We start from the raw sequence: 9934 nt of genomic DNA, 5'->3' as shown, positions 1-9934 counted from the left end.
CTCTAGACTATACCACCTTGGCAGAAATCAGTTGCAGAGGAATAACTTCCCTGAACAAACAGTAATCCAGTGGTGTGGCGGGAAGCCAAGGTGCAGAGTTGAGGATAAAGTAAACCTGAAAGAACACTATTTTCGGAAATGTATATTTCAACATGTTTGGTCCCTAGGTTCAGGTGACCCACTTGCAACCCGTTAGTTAAAGTAAGCTTCAATATCATCTCTAAATGGGAACTAGTCTCTGCAGCTCGGTTGGGAAGGTTCAATGAGGAGATACACGGTCAAGTTCTCATAGCCAGCACAGCCCGGCACTATTGTAATTTTGATAAGCTGTTTTAGGGTGTGGCTTTCTTAGAGTCTAAGAAGTACTCAGGTCTAGAATTTGAATAGAAAGAGGCAGGTGAGTTCAGGTCTTTATTGAAGAATAACAGTTTAAGTTTTAGAATTTTAAACCTAAGCTAACAGTGTAATAGCTCTCTCCCCCTCACATGCATACCCGCACTTGCGCACACGTGCACACACCACCGTTATCTCAAACATCACCTGAGCCAGTGATTACTGTGGGTGTAATGGTCCCAGTCACGTTTTGTAAAATCTAAACATAAATGTAACCAAGACTCCCTATTGAAAATTTGGTAAATAACTCAAAATACCAAGTTCACGTACACGGTGAGGAAACTCAAAAGATAGGCAAATTATAGGCAACTCATGAGCTAGAACACATATTCCAAAGGGAAAATTTCAACTCCAGAAATACTTAGGAGCAAGTGAGGCAGTCAGGATACTAAGCATTGAGCATGGTGCTGTCATGGTGACCATTTATTTCTATTTTATATTTGAGGAAACAGCTCAGTTACTTACCCATAAGCCATACTTACCAAAGCCAGAGGTAAATAAGGACTAAGTACAAGTCGTCTGAGTCTTAGCATTATAGTCAGTAATAAATCCATCAGGTAGTCTTTAACTGTACTTTTGGTTCAAGGCTAAAATCTTTAAAGGAAAAATGCCATGTTGGAGCCAAGCAACCTGGAACCAACCAGTAGCTTTAAAACTACTGAGAGAATAACCTGGAACTACAGGAGAGCCCTCATCGTAGTTCACACCATATGAAAAACTGGCTTTTGAAGGTCCCGTATTTAGTTCCTGCCGCCTTCTCCGCATAGTAAATCAGTTTCTTCCCCACAAACAGGAAGGTAACCATGGCTTCTCTTCTCAAAAAAAAAAAAAAGGGTTTAAATTACTTTTATGACTGGCAGAACTCAAGTCTATCTAGTCTGAAATAAAAAAAAATCTAAGGGTTTGGGGTAAACTTCAGAGAAGAGGCACTAGATCTAGGTTCTGGGCTGGTCTCTGCTGCCTGGTGATGGGCTTTGCAACAGGGACACCAATTCCACAGAACCATTACATTTAACAGGCTGCTTCTGTATGTACAAGATAAAATAACTGTAATCTGACTGAAAATCACTGCTAGCATCTATTTTTTCATTTTGAAATACATTTTCCATTTCCTACTGTAACAGACTATGGTAATTTAGGCTCACTACACACTGGCCACACTCTAGAAACTTCAAACTGGGAACGTAATGGAGCCACAGAAGATATGGCTCCAGCTTTGACTACTTTATGGCTAATAGCTAGTATTTACTGTTTCTTATAGGTCAGGCCTCTGGAAATACTTAATCACCACAATCCCATGGGCTGTCCTCTCCACTTTACAAATGAAAACAAACAGATTCAAGTAACTTGCCCAAGATTGCAGAGCTCCTGGTGCAAAACTGTTTAGCCCAGCTGGTCTTAACCATGACGCTCACAACTCTCCAGATACTCAGACACGAGCCAGTCCCCGGCACTGGTAACACTGTGTGCCAACAGCCTCTATTTCCTCAACTTCACCTCAACTCTGGCTCTGCTCCTGGGTCTTAAAATTCCTCTTTCGTCCTTCCATTTTCAGACTTTCAAGGTAAACCTTTCCACTTTTACCCTAAGTGCTAACCCTTGTTTCCTCTACACTTCAAAATGCCCTATTCTCCCCATTTTTCGAACATAAAAAGCCCTCACCGTGACACCCAAACTTTTTACGTCACGGTAACTTGCTTTAGGCAGGCCCGTCTCCTCCAGCACACATGACTTCTTCAGCTTGCCTCAGCTCATGCTATTCCCAAATGCCACCTCATCCTTGTTCTAACCGCAGGCAACAGTCCAGGCCACAAACTCACCCTCTATTTAACCCCAGGGCTTTCTCACTCTGCTCCATTTTGGCTTAAATATGCCATCCTCCACTATTCAGCATAAACCCCAAATACTACATTAAACCCTGTTCCCATGCCTTCATGAATTTCCACACTCCAGTTGATTGCACACATATATTTAACAATACAGTTTTACAAAAGATGCTAAGAGCACTTTTCTTCATATTTTACAGAATGACCAGAAACATGGACCTTCTATTAATATCCATAACATAGCACAGCCAAATCAAATTCCTAAATAGACACATTACAATTTGTTTAGACTTTATAAAGGCTTAATGGCAAAGATGAGGGGAGGAAAAAGAATTTATTTTACATAACTGAATGAAAAATAAGTCAAGAAATAGTAAATAAAATTTAATATGGTCTCATGCGCCCTGAAGTAGGTGGTGCCCGATTTGGAGGTGTGATTGCTATGTCCAGATAGTCTCCTATTTGGAACTTCTGCGACTGCAGGGTCATGGAGTCATCAGTCCCCTTCCTCCCAGACATGGTGCTGCCAATCTCCTTTACTCTGCAGAAAAGGAGGCCCAACTGTTAACAGATCACAAGTCAATGAAACTAAATATGCACTGCAAAGTAAACACAGGACTGGATTTGCTCCATTAACTTACGGCACAGTTAAAAACTACATTAAGCTAAACCAGACACTAACGAAATTTATATTCCCCTCCACCAAAGAGGTTCATTAAAAGGGGTTATCCCTATTAATTAAAACATATAAAAACCAAAGAGATTATAGGAATTAAAAGTTACCTACCGATAGCCAGGCCTTTTAGGATCTGTAAAAACAATTGCAAAATTGAAGTGTGTGCCCTTTTTTCTAGCTTCTGGGTAGACTTCTTTTACTAAACTAGTCAGTTCTTTCAAAGTTGCATCCATCCTGAATTTTTTTAAAAGAAAACATTACATTTGATTAATCAACGGTATAGCGGTAATATAACAAGAATACTGACATATAATGGGTTAATTATGTTTATCTGAATTGTGACCTGTTAATGACTGTGGCTCTCAAGGTCTTAATACTTGAGTTAATTTTATTTATTTATTTATTTATTTTAAGAGTTTATTTTAAACTAATCCAACACACAACATGGGGCTCATACAACACTAAGGTCAAGTCGCATGCTCTACCTAAGCCGGCCAGGCACCCCATATTTGATTTTAAAGCAGCTAATAATCCTATTTGCCCCCATAAACTCCCGTTACCAGCCTCAATGATTGAAATGTTGATGAATTAAAGTCAGGCTATTATTAGTGTTAAAAGGGACTTCAGGGATGGGAATGCAAGCTGGTGCAGCCACTCTGGAAAACAGTATGGAGCTTGAAAGTTAAAAATAGAGCTACCCTATGACCCAGCAATTGCACTACTGGGTATTTACCCCAAAGATACAGATGTAGTGATCTGAAGGGGCGACTGCACCCAAAGTTTACAGCAGCAATGTCCACAATAGCCAAACTATGGAAAGAGCCCAGATGTCCACTGACAGATGAATGGATAAAGATGTCGTATATATACACAATGGAATATCATGCAGCCATCAAAAAGGGGGAAATCTTGCCATCTGCAACAACGTGGATGGCCTAGAGGGTATTATGCCACGCAAAATAAGTCAATCAGAGAAAAACAATTATCGTATGAAATCACTGATATGCAGAATTTAAGAAACAAGGCAGAGGATCATAGGGGAAGAGAGGAAAAAATGAAACAATGAAACCAGAGAGGGAGACAAACTATAAGAGACTGTAAATATTAGGAAACAAAGTGAGGGTTGCTGTGGGGGGAGGGTTGGGGGATGGAGTAGCTGGGTAACTGGGCCGGGTATGTACTGTGGTGAGTGCTGTGTGTTGTATAAGACTGATGAATCACAGACCTGTACCCCTGAAACAAATAATATATTATATGTCAATAATTTAAAAAAATAAAAAGAAAAAAGAAATACACCAATCCAAAAAAAAAAGGGGGGGGAGGACTTCAGGGATTACATCTGCTCTCTTTTGTTGCTATGTAACATCTTATTGGCCTAGTGATTTACTTCTTTAAGAGTAACTAGCCCAAATTAATCAAAACAATTAAAATAATTGTATTTCCTTATTTCTAAAGCATGTACTTTTCCACATTTCATCATGTCTAAAGTTGGAATGCATCTTAGAATCAATGACAGGAAAGCATTTTCATAAAGATGTAGTATTTTTTTCTTTCTAAGGTGGAATCTTAAGAGTTTTACAGTAGATATAGCCATAAAACCAATGAAACACGAAATTTTCTTCAGGACTAAGCATGGTTCCTTTCACAATACATATTCTTGCCCTGCAAATATTTATGTGAACTCAGAACTTGAAACAGTCCTTTGAGTTACTATGGCACAATCTGGAAAAATCTTTCAAAATATTAGCATCTTGGAAACAGTAACAAACTATAACAGTATAAATTTTTATACTTTTCTTTCATTACACAGGAAGAATGAAATGGATGATGAGGAACTGAATCAACTTTGCCTACAGGGGGCTATAAAATTAAAACAAGGGACACCAGATACTCTTGATCTTGAAGAGGATTCCCCCCAAAACATGCCCTGGCTCTCTCCTAGTATGACCAAAACTGCCATCACTGGGGCGTCTGGGTGCCTCAGTCAGTTGAGCATCTGACTCTTGATCTCAGGGTCTTGAGAAATTTAACAAAAAAAACCCTACCGTCACCCACTTCATTGCTCAGGCCATAAACCTGAAAGCACTGTTAAGTTCTTCCCATCTCCATCTGTTGTTTCTATCTCCTAAATATACATCATATGGTTTTCTCTATTCCCCACCATTACTGATTTCTACCTCATTTAACTGCCTTTGACTCATCTCCATCTCAGTTTTTAAAAGTTTCTGTATAAAACTTTTGTCACACAAGCGACTCCTGTTCCCACCACCAGGGTAGGAGACCAACCACCGGGAAAATAGCAAAGAGCACAATGCTTTTCCACCAGGAGCAGCAATCCCAGGATATCAACCTACTGCATTAGTTTGCAGGTGCTGGGGTTGCCAAGACAGACACAACTCAGAGGGAACAATGCTTTACTAGCACTGAGAAAAGAGCACAAGATCTGCTCCATGAAAGTGTGGGACCCCCACGGCCAGCAGGTGCCACCCTATAGCTGATGCCCAGATAGTCTGCATGCACCCTTCTTGTGCTGCAGGTAAAAGACCCCTGAGAACAGACACTGCAGGTCAGGTGCCATACAGTGGCACACAGGCAGAACAAAGAACACATCAAACCCAGAACAGGGAAAGATATTGCCAAACACAATGGCCCATCACAGGCTGCAAGGGCTATCTCTTTGCAAAAAAAACCCAAACCCAACCAAAAAAACCCTTCCAGGCCCCAGGTCACTCTTATGTGGTCATGCAAGGAAGGGGTGAGAAGCTATACATGACTGCCTTTCTCCACCTGACACATGTTCATGTTATTTAAAGAGGCGTAAAAGCCATATGCAAAAATGTAATAAATTATATCTCAAATCTCAACAACCAGAAATAACCAGTGATGTTAACATCATTGTAGGCATCTTTTTTTACTATATACACGATGCTACAGAAAAAAATATCTTAAGATTATCAAGCATATTATACATACTGAGGTTATAACACAAAACTGTAATTCATGCTTCAAATTATATGTATTTTTAATAAAACTCACGTTTATTTGAGTTTAACAGAAGAAAAAACAAGATTGAAGGAATTATAAAATTTCAAATAAAGATTCAGTTACCCTTATCACCTCCTAATTTTGTAACTTTGTATTTACTCTGTCAGAGTCCTATTCTATTCTGCAACACTTCCCTGGCTGTTTTAACTCTGTCCGCATGAAGTCTGAGGCAACACTGATTTTTTTTTAACCTGATCTTCTGATGTTAATTATTCTGTATCAGTTATTCCCTGGTACACCTTACATACTTACGATGTGTACAAGAAAGGGTTCTTTCTTCCTTTCTAAAAACACTTCCCATATTGTCATCTTGTTCCTAACCAACTTACTGAATTTGGTTTACATCTATTATCAGTTCTGACAATGAATCTCCTACAAGTTTCCAACCTGAGGATCTCCCTAGACCAACAGTTGGGAATGCCAAGTGTTACTATCTGACCACTAGTCCAAAACTTGAGTACATGGATGAGGAACGCCAAGAGCTGTCTTGCGGCTGAAGTCTTTGCTGTTTGACTGTGAGGCTGTTTTGTGTGTCAGTTTGGCAAAGCTACAAACTCAGTTATTCGATCACACTAACGAAGGTGTTACCAGAAGGTACTTTGTGTATGTGGTCAAAGTCTATAACCCATTAACTTTAAATTATCCCAGATAATCTGAGAAAGCCTCATACAATCCATTTGAGTAGGCCTGATTCAATTAGTTGAAAAGGCCTTACAAGCGAAGCGGAGGCTTCCCTGAAGAAGAAATTCAGGCTGCTGTGGGCAGTCTTAGCTCTTGCTTAAGAATTCCAGCCTGGCCCTTCCTTAGAGCTCGCCCCGTAGACTAGGGACTTAAAGGTGTCAAGGCAGCCCTCAGAATTATGTAAGCCAATTCTCTGCCATCCATCTCTTCATATAGATCTACTGGTTCCGTTTTTCCAGCTGAACCCTGATACAGCTACCTAGGTACTTCTCTTTCAATAACCTGTTTAATGACCACTCAAGCACAGGAGACTGACCACTCCTGTGGTGTCTGGCTTGTTCCCCCAACTCCACACAGTGCCCTAAACTTTGGCAAACTCAACTTGTTTCTGCTATGGTCCTCTGGACTTCACTCCTTTTTCTGACTTATCTTAGGGCTGCCTATTTAGTCCCTCAGTCTACTTATACAAACAGAAAATTCCCAAGATTTGTTGACTAATCTTCCTTCAATACTGCTTCTGGAAAAGGGGGCAGGGCTCTGTGCTGTCACACCAACCACTCAGTCTTTTAGAATCTTTGTCTTTGGCCATCATTTTGAGGTATAATATAAGGTTGTCTTTCCTTATTTGGTTGTAGTTTAGGGATAGGACAATTTAGGGCAGAATTTTTCTGCAATTTTTTTTCTGGATTAGGAGTAGAGTATCTGTGGAACAACCTCACTCTGCCATCTTCACCCTAAAGTCTTACCTAATTAGTATTTATTCATCTGCTTTCTCCATTAGACTGAGCTTACTGCAGTACCTTTTTTACTTCATACCCTCAGAATCTAAGCACAGCACCTGGCAAATAGGAACTCTTACTGCTGGAAGAAGTATACATTTTAATCTCCAAACAGAGGTTTTCATCAATACATTAGTAACAGTTCTTCCCCGTAAGTTAAATCGACCTTCCTGGAACTTTATCCTGGAATGATACTGAACTAAAATCATACTACAGAAATTTAACAAGTACCTACAAAAGACAAATAAGGTCCCAAACTTTAAAGAATCGAGTTCTATTATGCTGGGCTCACAGTTTAAAATTACACACCTTTCTGGGACTGTAAAATGGTGCAGCTACTGTGAAAACCAGTTTGGCAGTTCCTCAAAAAGTTAAACATATAATAACGATACGATCCAGCAATCCCATTTCTAGGCATATACCCAAAAGAACTGAAATCAAGGATTCAAAACAGATAACTTGTATACCCAGGTTCATAGCAGCATTATTCACAAAGCCCAAAAAACGGAAACTCAAGTACCTATCAACAGAAAAGTGGACAAAATGTGGTATATTGGGTACACTGAAAATTCAGCCATAAAAAAGAATGAAGTTGTGTTACATGCTACAACATGGATGAACCTTGTAAATATTATACTAAGTGAAATAAGCCAGACACAACAAATATTGTAATGAGTCCACTACACAAGTGGACACAAATATCTAGAATAGGCAAATTCATATAGAGATAAACTAGATTAGAGTCTATCGGGGGAAGAAAAGAATGGGGAGTTATTGCTTATTGGGTACAGAACTTTTGCGGGCAGGGGGGTAGTTTTGGTAATAGGTAATGGTTGCACAATGTGAATATAATTGATGCGACTGAATCACAGACTTAAGAAATCACAATAGCAAATGTAACATTTTATATATCTTTACCACAAGACATATTCTTAAAACTTATTAACCCTTCACTGCTACTAAACAGCCATTGTGATGTCAAACTAAGGAAATGTATGCAGCTCTAAAGATATAATTGCACTATGTAATGGCCCTAGACAGACTTGGGGGTATACAAGATACACGTTAAGAGATAAACATTCAGGAGCAGTCTTCATGAAACACACATCAAAAGCTTTTCCATTAAGCACCAGATCAGAAATCAATTGGTTTTTGTTGATTTTTTAATATTTTAGCACCCAAAGCTTAATATTACACAGAAATGCTCTTGAGGATAAATATCCCATGATTCCCCTTTACTACGTTATTCTCGTACCATTTATTTGACAATGAGCCCCTTAATGGCACCTACTACATTATATATATATATAATTTTTGTACCGAGCCGCCACAACAGTGATAGCAATCCTGGGTGTGTCAATTCTTCACAACCCAAAACTTTGAACGTTAAAACTAACAGGATTACAAGATGGGCGAATCCCTTTTTACCTAACAACTAAAACCTCTAACTTTCTGAGACCTGGGCCCAAAGACCCCGAGAGAAAGCAAAACCAAGGAGGATATGTCTACCTTGGGAGAGGGAATTACTTAATGTTAAGGCCTGACACCCCCACTCCCGACTGACCCGCCCCCGCGGCCCCCTGCTCTCTCACCAAGTGTAGATCTGCAGCTCGCTGGACGGTACGTTTCCGCGGGAAAACTCGTCCATTCGGTGGTGGCGGCCGTTATTGGTGGTGAAAACACGCAGCAGCAGTGGGCACGTCTGGGAGCGAGAGGAGGAAAAGGAAGGGCAGAAGTTAAAGAAAGCGGCTGCGAGTCCAGTGCTCGCTTCCCCTCCGGAGACGCCGCGGCCTCCGAACCGCCCGGGAAGCAAAATACCGCCGCCTTTCGCACACATGGCGCGCTCTCCGCCCCGCTGGGCCCACCTCCACCTCTTTCCGGACCCCATACTTTCTCCCGATCGATCGGTTTCTCCGGTTCCTTCTTAATTTCCTCCTGGGTAACGCGCGACTCCACCGCCATCTTCCTCCTATGGCCCGCAAGACGCTCGCTCTGACCTCCGACCCCTGCAGCAAGCATGAGAACGAAGTCTCTCGCGAGGAGAAGCTCGAGGCTTTATAGAAGACCGGAGGGTGAGGGGCGGGGCGTTTTCTGGCGCAGGCGCACTTCATTGTGCGGGCGCGTGAGCCCGGGCCCGGCCGCGTCTGCGTGTTGCGTCCCCAGAAAAAGGCGGGCGTTGGCGTCCGCGGGGCGGAGCTTCTGAGGGATGCTCTCTTTGGTGGGTCTTTGGTGGCCTAAGAAATGATGGCCTGAAATGTTCACAGACCAAATGAGCTTGTTGTGGCATTTTTTCCCACGTACTGAATAAGTTAACCACTCTTAAGAGTGGTACAGGAGGTAAGTGAGTAAGCAAAAACATGACTTTATTAGCAAAGTATCAAACTCTTTAATAAAGGAATAACAAGTATGTGGGCCCCTGAGTGAAGACAGAAGAGGCTCTGCAAAGCTGAGGGGAAGATAGAATGCCTTGGAGTAAGTGCTCAGGAAATAATTAGTGATCTGTACTGGGGAAAAGTGAATTGGGCTCTTACCAC

The 9934-nt window shown here is 41.1% G+C and overlaps 1 protein-coding gene across 3 annotated transcripts; it reads right to left on the bottom strand.

Annotated features, from left to right (window-relative positions):
• Positions 1–398: 398 nt before the first annotated feature.
• Positions 399–9526, bottom strand: SAP18 (Sin3A associated protein 18). 3 transcript variants are annotated; one of them, XM_034664968.1, is made up of 4 exons: positions 9266–9526; positions 8993–9102; positions 3007–3129; positions 399–2760 (listed from the first exon to the last, which is right to left on the bottom strand). In XM_034664968.1, exons 1-4 carry the CDS (start codon positions 9509–9511, stop codon positions 2604–2606), a joined length of 636 nt encoding a protein of 211 aa, XP_034520859.1. In that variant the 5' UTR covers positions 9512–9526; the 3' UTR covers positions 399–2603. The 3 variants fall into 3 exon arrangements, with proteins under 3 accessions (XP_034520859.1, XP_034520860.1, XP_002925313.1); XM_034664969.1 differs by having other exon boundaries at positions 9272–9526; XM_002925267.4 differs by having other exon boundaries at positions 9291–9448.
• Positions 9527–9934: the final 408 nt, after the last annotated feature.

The sequence above is a fragment of the Ailuropoda melanoleuca genome, chromosome 7 (genome assembly GCF_002007445.2).
Source record: "Ailuropoda melanoleuca isolate Jingjing chromosome 7, ASM200744v2, whole genome shotgun sequence".
In the NCBI taxonomy this organism is placed as follows: Eukaryota; Metazoa; Chordata; class Mammalia; order Carnivora; family Ursidae; genus Ailuropoda; species Ailuropoda melanoleuca.
Note: the sequence above shows the minus strand (reverse complement) of the source record. Positions and strands in the feature narration are given on the sequence as shown.